This window comes from Morone saxatilis, unplaced genomic scaffold, assembly GCF_004916995.1.
Source record: "Morone saxatilis isolate NCDOM2014 unplaced genomic scaffold, NCSU_SB_2.0 Contig15, whole genome shotgun sequence".
NCBI classification, from domain to species: Eukaryota; Metazoa; Chordata; class Actinopteri; family Moronidae; genus Morone; species Morone saxatilis.
This window is the reverse complement of record NW_023339707.1, coordinates 22,573,613-22,586,935: the sequence shown is the minus strand read 5'-3', so window position 1 is coordinate 22,586,935 and position 13,323 is coordinate 22,573,613. Positions and strand designations below refer to the sequence as shown.

The window sequence follows — 13,323 nt, the reverse complement described above, 5'->3', positions numbered from 1 at the left end:
ACACAAAGTACAGCTGAGTGTGATCGGAACATCATTAGTTTTGAATATATCTGATAATAAACTTGAGTATTAAACTAATTAAAACGTTGGCCTGATGATGGCGCTGGATTGAAAGTGAAGGGATCACCAAAACATGAATATCTGACCCAAATCACATGGTAACCCCTGCAGTAGTTAAGTCTTACTTGGAGGGGGAGACGACCTCAAAGCAGAACCTCCTCTCGATGTCCTCACATGGTTTAACGGAGCACAGCCGGAGGTCTTCCACCACCACCGTCAGCGAATCCTGCTAACACACAAACAACTTCTCATTTCTCCGCTAATCAACAGCCCCAGCACAACGCAAATATAACACAGCTGTCTCCCCCATGATAAGACAGTTCTCCCTGCCAGCTGGAAGCTTCCTGACCATTAGATATTTACACACATGTACACACACTGATGGCAAGCCGAGAATTGAAAATGACCTGAAAACCACACTATCAGCAGAGATCTCTTGATTCACAAACACGCAGTCATTGAGTGATGATGGATTTTTTAGTGAAGATCAAAAACATTGAACCCCACCCCCATTAAAGTGCACCTCTTAGAGCCCACTTTACCCGGGGGTGAAGCTGATAGCTCGAAGATATATGGACTTGCCTTGAGCTTCTTCTGATAGACCAGCTGACTGTTCTGTATGGAGAACCACCGTCTAGAGAGAGAGAAGGGGACATAAATAAAACTTGTTTTAGATGGATTTCCTTTCAATTCTCAAGGGGGGGGTCAGTGTGATCAAGGACGGGTAAAAGCTTTGAGTGAAATGGGTTTCGCCATATCGTGACCATGTGAGATGAATTTATTACATCGCTTCACATCATAGTCACACTAACCCGGAGGAACCTGCCACAGAGGGACAGAAATAGGCTGACAGATCTGCCAGAATGAGAAACCGAGGAAAGAGCATGCACAGTCATCTTCTGATAACATTACAATATACATTATATTAGATTGTATTATCCTATTTATGTCAGTATATAATCATTTTACAAATATCTTGTTTTAATATTGTAAAATTGGATTATTCGATACAACTGCACCCCAACCTCGCCCCCTCCTTGTCAACAGGAAGTGTAACATTGCCATGGAGTCAGTGAGGTAGCTGTGGGTGTTTTTGCCCATATTGTTTTACATTTTGGCTAATTAGCACAATTAAAAGTATGCCAAATTCACTATTAGTAGACCCTGTTTGCAATGCACACATGGATATACAGACAAATATCAGTGGATTACTTGGATGCTGAGGAAAACTTAAAAACATGATGATTCTTAGGCAAGTTCTGGAGTTATAAGGAAGACTATAAATAGCTCTCTATTTTCCGATTCATTTCTCATCATTTCTCAACACACTACTGTATATTCCCTCTTTTTTAGTATAACTCTATGTAACTTATGGTAATGCTAAAGCCACACAAAGTGTTTTACCATCAATTCACTGTGTATACCAATGTGACATATCCCAGTATATAGAGATGTTTTGAGCATTTTTAGTTACCTGTTCCAGGTCTTAAAGGCATTGCTGGCCCTCTTGAACAAGTAGCCCTCCATCACCACACCATTGGGAGCATCCACGTTGAACTCCACCTTAGAGTCGTCATACGAAAAGTCCTGGAGGAGAAGAGAAAGACAGAACCCCAAAATGAACCCTGGCTGTCACACAAAAGCTCAACAGACCAGCTGATTGTTGGCAGGATCTTTTTCCAAACGGGGAAACAAAACACTTGTCTGATTTCGGTAGTGAAGCGGTTGCATGTGTGCTGTTTCCTGGAATACCAGTAGCATTCGATGTGCTCTGTGCTGTACATGCAGTCCATAAACCGACCAAATCATCCTACATTGTGCGATCATGTAGAAACGGTCACGTGTTCATCCATGTATGCATAGGAGTTGCATGTCATCTTCCTGTGTGGCACACTGGGGCATTTTATAACTCAACAGATGTGAGCATGACGCAAATTATTACATAAGCAGAGTATGATTCATGTGAAATTACCCTCTAACCTTTTGACTTACAACATGACACCTAGCACTTTAATGCTAGCCAACAGAAAGAGGTACACAAGTACTTAGAGCTTAGGGGAGACTCATACCTAAATTGAAGGGGTTTTAGTGTCACCAGTGTTTTGATGTTTTGTGTAGAAGAATGGAAGAGTGACTCAGTATGTCCCGAGACTGCTAAGAGGCTACATCTCAGAAGTAATGTAATATGCAGTGGGGACAGAACATTAACTTACCCAAAATTTAATTTCAACATCGCATGCCTGCAGCTTCGAGAAGAGACCAGACGCAGTCTCCCGACCGGAGTTAATTTAGGCTGCAAGCTTAAAACGCAGAGAGCTGTATCCGACATACACACATGTTCACTCGCTCTCCTGTTTCATAACAGGGTGTGTGTGTGTGTGTGCTCGCAGCAGCTCCCAGCACACCATTAACTACTTACTGCATGTTTGAATAATAGAAGGATTCACTGCTCTCCACATATCACCAGTTTAACTTGTACACATATGTAAAGGTTGAATTCCAGCAGACACGAGAGGCACAATGTTTTAGTAATGGACCTTCATCAGGCATCAAATTTACAAGACTTACACTAAATATAATACAGTCCCAGTTTGTTACATTAATAATTAACAAAATAAATATCTTATATATAAATAGTTTCTTTTAACTACAAAAGACTGGATGGGCAATACAACATAAACAATTTTTAAAAGCAGAAAATGGTTAAAAAAAAAGGTTTAGGGAGGCAATAAACAGTCCAGGTATTTAACAACTTTGAAGAAAAACAGATCATACGTCTATTAATGAAGAAAAGAACCATCGAATAAATTGCTGTTACAAAGTAAATAGTCACAAAATATCAAGTCAATATTCGCAAAATATGCAAGAATTCAACCTTTTTTTCCCGCATGACTGCATTTTCCTCTGCCCCTGTCCACCAGCGTGCATTAGACAACACTTATTTTAACGTTTACACATGCACATACAGCATGTCACTGAGCATTACGCCTGGGAACAGGCATTTTCAGATTTTAATGGGACTGTGCTGCGTAGGCAGGGAATTAGGAAGAGACAAATAAAGAGAGTAAGTGAGAGCATATGTTGTGCCTTTAACAGTGACTACTGTCAGAGCAGTACAATTACTCTAAAGCCATGAAAAAAAACTCAGACATAATTATCTATAGATACTAAAGTAACAAACAACCAATGTAATGAAAATCAACCCACCAAACTCTGGTCCCACCGGCAAAAGATCTTCATTTTCAAACGTTTAGTGTGTTCCAACAACATTGAAAAGCACAAAAAAAGGCCAGAACCTTTAAAAAAATAACCGAGATCAGCTCCTGAAACCTCTCAGAGTAGAAGCATCTCCACTGTCTGAGAGCTGCACCTCTCACAGCGGAGGCTAACGCGTTGTGTCGCTGCAGCTCGGTGCGCAATTCCAGCACTGACATGTGTGTCCTCCACTACAGCCACCTGCCTGCTGCCCTGTGAGCCGCAGGATTACGACTAATTACCATACAGCTGCCAATGTATCCATGGCAGGGTGCTGTGGAAGAATAGCCGACTACACTGGCGCAGTACTGTAGCTGCTCTTGACCCAAAGAAAAGCAGGCTGCTTTGACACTTCAGTGTCTGGGTCTGCTTCAGTTTTACAAGTCCCTAAACACACCTCCCTCACTGAAGAAGGTGGGAGTTTCAGTCCCTTGCTGACCCACAGGAATCTATCTGGCAGGCTGCCCAGATCACCAAACAAACACGACTTACAGCTTGATTTAACGTCTACACTGACAGCAGCTCCCGCTCACAACTGCAATCCCTGCAACGCAAATATCAAACCTGCGAGAAGTCGACGCGGCTTACCTTGTCAGATGAAGAGTCTCTTTTGAATAGAACATCACAAATATAGGAGGCAACACTGAACAAGATGTGCGCTGGTTGGTAGTCTGCAATCTCTCAAGCCTACAACAAAGACCATCTATTTTTAATGATGCACAACGTCACAGACAGAAACTGAACATCAGTGAATTATTGAACAAGCAGGGAAACAGAGACTTCCAAATGTCTGGAGCAAATACGTAAATTGTTGTGGAGCAGCAGGAATAAAAAACTGGAACAGTGAGAACAGTCAGTCTGCATTCTCCGTTAAAGCTGCTGGAAGTCCATCCCAGCCACTATTAGAGAACTGGACACATACGGCATATTCAAAGCTCGTTTAAATAAAAGTCAGCACTAAAACTCATCTGCATGTTATTGTCCTCAGTCTGTCTGTGCTGAACTTCCCTTGCTGCCTGCTGTCACCTGTCGCTATCTTACTATCACCAGCGTGCCCTAATGTCCCTGCGTGCTTGTGTTTAATTGTGGTTTTGTATTTACTGTGTCATATTGATGTATACTGTGTATGCTTGTCATTTCTTTGTTGCCTTATATACTCAATATCACTACTAACATTAATACATTTTATTGTTTTGAGCGTTTTTGCCTCATGAGTCTGTATTGCATATTTTAAATAGTACCTGAAAATCTAGAATAAAGGGTGTCTTCTATTTAAATTAATATTCTCATTTCTTTTTATTATTGTTCTGCATTCTTATAAATTAACTTAATGTACTTAATTGTAATTGTAATCATAAATACAGTTTTTTAGGGCAACTTTGTAACATACAAACAATATGTCCTGATGCTTCATCCACCTGCTGCTGCTGTACTTAAGTAAGCATACAGGCTGTTCTGCAGCGCTCTAATGCCAAATGGTGAGCCCATTTGGTAGCACGATTACTACGTCCGTCTAATGTGATGTGTTTGTTCATCCTTCTGTGTCTCATTATTACCGAAGTCTGTTACAGACCAGCTTTGCAACTTCATCCCATCCTGCTGCACATACCTTCCTGACATCTGCTTCAACTAATCCTCAACAGACTTCACTACGAAGTTACAACATCTCGGAAGTCCTTTCAAATACAATCCCGCCATGAGACACTGATCCTAATAACTTAGTCCACAGTCTCCTGTAATTGATTTATTGTGCCAGTGTGAAGGAAATCGCCACAACAAAGCAACAGCCCAAATTGTGGTGATCAGACAGGCTCAAGTTAACTAAAGATTAAATGAAAAAATTAGATTTAGCAAAAGATCGATGGCTACCCGAGTCCCTGGCAGCACTATTGTATGAACCCTTTCTCTGGACACAGTTCTCTCCCCATGGTGGAAACAAGGCTTTCACTGAATCCTTGGAAACACGACTTTCTCTGACTCCTCTAATGAGCTGCACTGGAATGCATAACAAAGTGTTGAGGATGAGGAGATTCAGAAAGCTGGCATCCAAAAAAAAAAAAAGTGTGATGTGACGTTTCAGTCTTTGGCCTCATCTAATCACGGCCCAGGGGGGCGTGATGTTAACGAGTGAATGTGTTAAGAACTAAATATGTCTACATAGCGTGTAAGTGTTGCACCTACTTTATGCCTCCAGAAGGGTTAGGATATTGAAACAGAGAGGACAAACAACTTCTGGGGAATATCAAGGTAAGTTTTGGCCAGAATGGTTGAGTAAGAACATACGAAATGTAAAAATGAATGAGATAAACAGCCTTTTTCTGGCTACTATTGGAGCTGCAATGACTATCAGACAGACAAACAATTAGTCAGTGACTTTTTTCAAACATTCGCTGATTCCAGCTTCTCAAATGTGAGGATTGTGTGCTTTTGATTGTCTTATACAAGACTCTAAAGTATCCTTAGGGGTAGGTAGCATTTAAGAAACACTGTCTTATATGATTGTAAACTAAATATCGTTGAGTCGTGGACTGTTGGCTGAATAAAACGAGTTATTTAAATAATCTTTGGGCTGTTAGAAAAGATAATCATGGATCAATTAACTGAAAAAATAACTTTGCATATAAATCAATAATAATAATTGTTAGTTGCAGCCCTAAAGCTTATTAAAACTTATATATGCACTTACATTATGTCAGATATTAACAAGTATGTTCTTCTGATTTTATGCTTTGTTGCACTGTTGTTGTTTCTCTTAAAAAAGCAAACACACAAACAAAACTATTGAATCATTCTTTCACTACAGCATCTATAAGGAGTAAAAATAAATCCAGAGACGGCCTGTGGCAGCATGCAGCACCGCGCTGGTGATGTAAATGTAGAAATATAGAATAGCAGGTGGAGCAGACTGCCTTGGACAGGACTTCTCCATTAAATCTGCTGTTAAATATGAATGGCTCTGGCATTTAGATGTTTTTCGCTGCACTGTGTGCCCAGCCAGCAAAAGTGACAGTCTGCGGTTGGAGCACTTTAAACTCCCTTTCTGCTCTCCTGCTTTTTGCTTGTACCGAGCACAGGCTGCTGCCCCCTTTGTCCTGTGTAAGTTTACACAAGGCTTATTGCACATGCTCGTAGTGATGAGGAAGAAAAGAAACAAGGAGCGGAAAAAAAGAAAAATCTCTCCTAACAAAGTAGGCCACGCTGTTCTAAAAGCAGCAGAGAACAAAGCAGGCAAAATACAGAATACAATGACATTCTTTAATTGTGTGCATGAATTTATCTAATATGTCAAATCTGTCAGTTAATATTTCACATTAAGAAAGATTAGGTGGTAACAGAGTGGAAAAACAAAAAACAGAAGAGCTGACTGACTCTTTTTTTACACTGTAATCTATTTTAGGACATTGTAATTATCCCTCTGCAATAGGTGATGTAACAGTTTTCTATACAGGCCATTCAAACAAAGTTCAGCATTTCTAATTGTTTTGTATAAATGATACAGGATGCACTTCAGCTCGCCCTCCAGGCTCTGAGAGTCTGGCTGCAGCTTAAGAAAAACTTCAAAGGGGTTTGTTAATGTTCTGTACGAGCACTGTGGGCTACGCCGCACCCTCCCTGCATACTAAACCAAACATGTGTTTCAACTAAAAATTAAAACTCAGATGGGAAAACAAATGGAGTACTCACCTGCAAGAGGGTCTGAGAGGAGATGGTGGCAATGGGAACATACAGGCAGAAGAAAAGAAAACACAGTGTTAGACTAGTTTAGGTAGAGATAATACAATAATCTTTCAGGTTCAATGCACATCTGATTATCCTCCTTACTGGTCTTCCAGCAACGAAGCTGCAAGTCACACGTCAGCATCACCAATCTACTGTAACGCCACAAGAAAATTTAAGTGGCTTCAACTCGCGACCTTGTTAATTTGCTACGACAGGACGTGTCCCCTTGGTGATGGATGGTGCATGAAAGCTTAGTGTCTAACAGCTCTGGCAAAAACAGATCAATAACCGGCCCCACATGTGACCAAGCCCTTCCCCGTGGCTCTATCCACAGCGCAGACCACAGCGCCCGGAGGGAGAGCGCTGACCGGAGCTGTCTGACAGATGGTCACTGATCCTGGGGTACAGAGGAGCCAGACGTGGGCCCACTAAAACAGGCTTGTGAATTATTAAATAATAAGATGGCAGACAGGGAGTTCAGCCCACATTCACGGATTCCATTATTTGATCGTACAGTACATTCATAGAGTATATTTGAAATGTGTATTTATGTTCTCTACTGACTCACTCACTGACGATCACAGGGACAAATTATGTGTGTATTATTCCCCCGAAACTCGCACTGTCTTTGGTGAAAGTTTAAAGTGTTAACCCATATCTTGGTGCGAGCTACAGAGTCACCTTAAACCGGATATAAAAAGATATAAAAAGGTTCTCAAATAACCGACTGACCCACCAGTCCAACATCCACAGGGCCACGCTACAACTCTGGCTGAAAATGTTGGCAACAAACCGTCAAGTCAGCACTTTAGTGGACTAAGAGCTCGGTGAGACTCCCGCTCATACATCAGCACATACTCTAGTAAATGTGCTGACCGTCTACAGCAGACAACAGTGGGATTAATAGCTCTTAAAAACACTTAATTCCACCTGATTTAATTCTTAAATCAATGCCTGGACTTTGTTTGGGGGATTAATCAAACACTTCCCAGCTGCCCAGGTCTAATCCCTCCCCAGTCACAACAGATGCACTGGGCCAAGTGGCAGACTGGATCCTGGAGGTGAGATGTGAGCACATTCACACCCCGTTAGACTCTCATAACAGCTCGACCTGCCAACACAACAGACAAAACGACGATTCTTCAGGGTCAAAAACCTGTGTGTGCAGCCTGACACCGTCCACACTGTCTGAATCCTTTTGCTTGCAGGGAAATATTGAAGGCAAACAAACATGAAAGGGTTTGAGCTCTTCAATCCAGGGTTTTCAAGAGGTAGTGTCAGGTGCGTGCAAGATAAACAGAACCATCTCAAAGGGAAAAATGGCCGCACACACATCAGAAAAGCAGAAAAAGCTTCTCACAAGTTGAGCTGACGACCGAGACATTAACTTTTTTGTCACAGTTTTCCCCTTTTTGCATATGTATTAAATTATTTTAGCATCTGAAAGAGTCGCCTCTACTTCTTTGGTTGGTTTTTCCTCTGAGAAAGAAAAAAGTGGAGCCTATCAGGGTTTCTGCAGGAGACCTCCAAATGAAATTTTAACCTTTTTAATACCACACAGAAAGCAATGTAATACCTGTTTCAAAGTATGAGAGTAAGGAGGGAAACAAGTAGGTTCAATATGAGCTATAATTAGTTATTATTATATAACATTTTATTTAGTACTTCCCAGCAGAATATTGCAAAAATGTATAATGATATAATTTATTAAATCGACATGACATGGAGCAAGAAAAGCATCAGATAATGGATGTATGGATGGATTAACTGATTAAAAATGATTTCAGTTCATGTAAAGTTTTGCTAAAACCGACACTTGTCCATTATGTGTCGATGAACATCGCAGCTACCACAGCTAGCTAGCTTTAGCAACAGTGTTTGTAGACCTGATGGTGCAGTGGTAAAAAGGATTGAACAGCATGCTGCAGCACAAACCACTGCTTATACAGTAGGTGTATAACAACTCTATTTTATAACTAACCTTACTGCCTACAATTCAATTCCCTGCATATCTTTGGTGTTGTTTTTTACAATCCTTATTTGTTTCTACAAAAAGAAAAAAGAAAAAGGAACTCACCCTCTGCTGTATGGTTGCATGTTTGTGCTCCATCTCCCTCTTCTCCATGGCTGAATCAATCACCAGCTGATCCAGCTAAAAGTAAAAATAAAGTTCAGTGTTTCTGAAAGAAGGTACATCCCGTGAAAATGGACCATATGTAGTACAGTTAAGGCGCTGCCACAGAGTATGGTGATCCAGAGAAGCTGACTGTAACACGTTTTACTTGCAAACACACAGACTAAGCCTCCAATGACATGTGAGGTCAGTGTTTTGTAATGAGGCATCGATTCAGCTCTCCTGCTGCATGTCATGACAAACAAGTTAATCCACAATAATGTGCACCCAACAGTTGAGGATAAAATATTGGTTGTAACTGTGATGGAACCTTTTTAAATCACGTAGAAAGGCTTTTTTTTTTATTAGGTACAACACACTCAAAATCATCACACACATCAAACAACAAGCAGAAATTCAAATGATAAATTACGCAACTGCATCTCGTCAATAGTTGAAATGAGGATCAAACCAATTCCAATCGAGAGAGAGAGAGAGAGAGAGAGAGAGAGAGAGCCTGGGGGAATGACACAGCTGAGTGGTGATAGAGACACTTCAGTCACCTCAGCAGCCAGTTTCTTCATGTACGGGTCGATCTCATCCAGCAGGTTGTAGCCCTGCTGGAACAGCGAGTACTGGGCGTGCATGAATGACAGCATCTGGGTGGGACAGAAGCAGTTTTTATTTAACATAAAGAAGTGCTGTGGCCACTCAGATCTTTGCGTGTGGAATAAATAATAAAGATGTTTGACTTACAGCATCTAGGATCTCAAATTTCTTCTTTGCCTGGAGGACATTGATCTGCAGAGACAGACGTGTTTGGAGTATTGATTATGGTATTTATGATACCCACAATAATACACCACATTTGAGGCTTTTGAGATGAGTCCCTCTAGTGGACAATATTATTATTTTTCTAACATCATAAACCTTAATTTGAGTTTAAAAGGCAAATCAGAATATGCCCCATTACGGGTCATCAGTAGAAGTGGAAAAAAAAACACACTGCCATAAGTAAGTCTCTATGGCGTTTCCTGAATGAAAGCCTTTGCATTGTATATCTTAACCGATGCAGATCTAAATGAAATTTTGTGCTGCATTTAAGAGGTCATTCATACATATAGCGCATCTCCCTCCAGCTTTGACCTTTTCTGCCTTGAGACACTTTCAATTAAGACTCAAAAGGGTAAGACGTCTGAGAGCAGTGAGAGAAGGCTGCCTGCAGACAAAAAGAAGAATGGAAAAAAGGGGGCACGGGCATCACAGCGATCACACTGAATGTGTCTCTTTGTTCCCGCGGGGCAGTCACGGGTAGGATGTTACAACTTGTGGGCAAAATAGACCCATGCTGCATACGAACAGAGAGGAGAATGTGTCACACAGGAAGAAGTACGGACACAGACATCGCTGCAGGCTAAAAGGCTACGCCAGGGTCATGTATGGGCGAGATTAGTCTTGTGGGAATGCAAACGAATACATTATTTGTATATGAACAGATGACACCATGACTGGGTCAGCTGCAAGGAGGCGAGACAGGAGTCAGGATTTTAATGTCTCTCTTCTTCACATTGTACAAACTAGTTCTGTCACTCAACCCTTAATAACCTTAGCTCTTTCATCACATCCAGAATTGACTACTACATATGGCACAGCACAAATAAAATGTATTATTATTAGTAATATAAAAGTAATACAGGTTGTCTGTACTGTGTGAACAGGAACTGTTTATGGCCAAGGAGTCGGACTCTCCATGATGCAGATTTGCCAGAATGGGGAGAGGGAGCGGATCCATGTTTCTACAGTAGCCCAGTACGGACAAACCAAGTGCTGGCTCTGGATAGGGTCTTTTGCAAGGGGAGGGTGAGGCTGGCAATCTGAAAATTCACTGCTAGATGCCACTAAATGCTACACACTGGACCTTTAAATTCAATATTCAGACATTAAATAAGGTTCACTTCAATAACTTTTTTACCGGATGTCACCAGATCTGTCTTGAAGAGCGGGTTTAAGCTTAGCCTAAGCTGAACCGGGTGCCCCGCTGCCTACCTTTACATGCATCACAGCCTTCTCTTATAATCTACACAACTTCCAGTTTTAAAGAATTGCCAGTGCAACTGGCTTGTATTTTTCCTCTGTACCTGTTCACATTAATTATTACTTCCTGAATCATTAACACTTACACAGGTAACTTTATCTTACATGCGCATGAGGAAAGATACAATATTCTCAAATATATAAAATTGTACCTTACATAGTAACATACTGTATACTTTCAAACAAGGGTTTTATAGACTCATTTTCCCAACCTGCAGTACGTAGTCCAAAGCGAGGTGTCGGAAGCACTTGCGAGTGATGCTGAGTGTGCCGGCTGCTTCTTCCACCTCATGAGGCTTGTTCCTCGGCGCCTGAGCGTTCTTCACCTGTGCTATTTCCATATCCTCACGCACCCTATCAAAGTGCTTCTTGGTCTCCTTGAACTTCCGAACATCCCTGACAGACACAGAGGAGCGAAACTGAAGTGAGACATCAATAAAGCAGCTTCACACAATCACACAAACAAAGTAAACGTAATGTGAGGTTACAGGTACCCTACTTTAGCTGCATTGTTCTCGATATGTCTGTGACAACATATTTAGGCTACAAAAAGTTGTACTGTTTAATATTTAAAAACACCAAAAAGGTTTTCAGGGGCAACAAGGCTCTTTAAAAGGTTATGGACTTTTGGCTTTTTCTACCTGTGTTGAATATTTCATACACCTAAAGTTCTGCAGGGACCCCAGACTGAAGCACCAGCTTTACTCACTCTTTCACAAAGTTGTTCAACTGCTGCTTCACGGACCGCTGAGCTTGATCAAACAGGATCTGAAACAGATGAAAAGAAGAATTAGCGTTTCCTGAATATGTTTTCGAAAAGACTGTACACCTGGAGCTGAAAGTCATTTTCATACCACTGCATGTGCAGAACTGCTATTTTAGTAAACTTTGGGAGAAATGGTTTTGAGAGTCGATAAATTAATCAAAACTTAGAGATGAAAGTTAGTCAATGAAACATTAATTACCAACTGTTTTAATAATAGATTAATAAATAGTTTTGATAGTTCCAGCTTCTGAAATATGAGGATTTGCTGCTTTTCTTCTTCTCATGTTATAAAAAACTGAATTTGGACAGTTGGTCGGGGAAAAAAACAAAATAATTAATAGATTAATCAAGAAAACAACTGCAGAATAACCAATAATATTTGGTAAATAATTACAGAAAATAAGATGAAAACCATTAAATTTTCCATAGTCTGTTTCCACACAGAATAGATCTTAAAACTACATTTATTTGATTTTGGATGCTGACCCAATATAGAAAATAAACACTGGATCCTCATTCGTTCTAGCTAAAATTAACCCAGTATTGCATCAGTGCTGGGTCAATTGAGATTTTTATTGTGACAAAGAAAGATGTAGTTCCTTTAATTATTCATGAATTTCTATTAAACCAAAACAGCACATAAAAAATAAAAAATAATGCATATTGTCTGCACAACCTGGTGCAATTTGCCATTTCTCATTCCAAGACTTTTGGAGGGAAAACAACAGTGGGCTTCTGTCGAACCAGCTACAATGCATTTCTAACCAACAGAGGGCGACAAAGCACAGCTTTTTCCCCCGCCACATGATGCCTTCAAATGATGCAAATCAGCCCTTAATGCCTGTTGGAATGAATGCTGGAGGAACGTCACTCTAACTCAAAGCACACCCGCTCTAACACAATAACACGCTCCCTTTGGTTAGGTGTTTTACATTCAAGATCCCTCCTCCTCTCTTTCACCCTCCGAGCACATCCTCTGTGACTGCCGCTGCTGCTGCTGCTGCTGCTGCTGCTGCCATGCTGCTGCCGCCGCCGCTAAATAGGTCACTCGGGCAGAGAGGGAGGGAGGAAGCGATAGGGAGGAGAGGAGGCTTTTGGTACAATGTGACACTGCAGAGTTTGCATCCAACGCAGGGTGAACAACCTACTCAGACAAATTGTCAGAGCCAATGTGCTATCACCACAACTGAGCAGCTCGATTGGTTAAAGGGTTTGCATCCTCATCCTGCCTGAATAATTGGATATACAACTGCACAAGTGTGGATTAGAAGATTTGACTTTGCAAGGCCCTATAAAACTAGGCTTATGGGTGTTT

At 41.0% G+C, this 13,323-nt stretch overlaps 1 protein-coding gene across 5 annotated transcripts in view; it reads right to left on the bottom strand.

Moving 5' to 3' along the window:
• acap3a (ArfGAP with coiled-coil, ankyrin repeat and PH domains 3a) overlaps positions 1 to 13,323 on the bottom strand; it is a 70,932-nt gene that overhangs the window by 14,030 nt on the left and 43,579 nt on the right. For all 5 annotated transcript variants that reach the window (XM_035656521.1, XM_035656520.1, XM_035656522.1 and 2 more), the window contains exons 5-13: positions 11,952 to 12,010; positions 11,455 to 11,638; positions 9,905 to 9,949; positions 9,712 to 9,807; positions 9,113 to 9,187; positions 7,000 to 7,011; positions 1,535 to 1,647; positions 643 to 694; positions 186 to 286 (exon numbers count right to left, since the gene is read on the bottom strand). In XM_035656521.1, the coding sequence (XP_035512414.1) occupies positions 186 to 286; positions 643 to 694; positions 1,535 to 1,647; positions 7,000 to 7,011; positions 9,113 to 9,187; positions 9,712 to 9,807; positions 9,905 to 9,949; positions 11,455 to 11,638; positions 11,952 to 12,010 (737 nt within the window). The remainder of the gene's footprint in view (positions 1 to 185; positions 287 to 642; positions 695 to 1,534; positions 1,648 to 6,999; positions 7,012 to 9,112; positions 9,188 to 9,711; positions 9,808 to 9,904; positions 9,950 to 11,454; positions 11,639 to 11,951; positions 12,011 to 13,323) is intronic.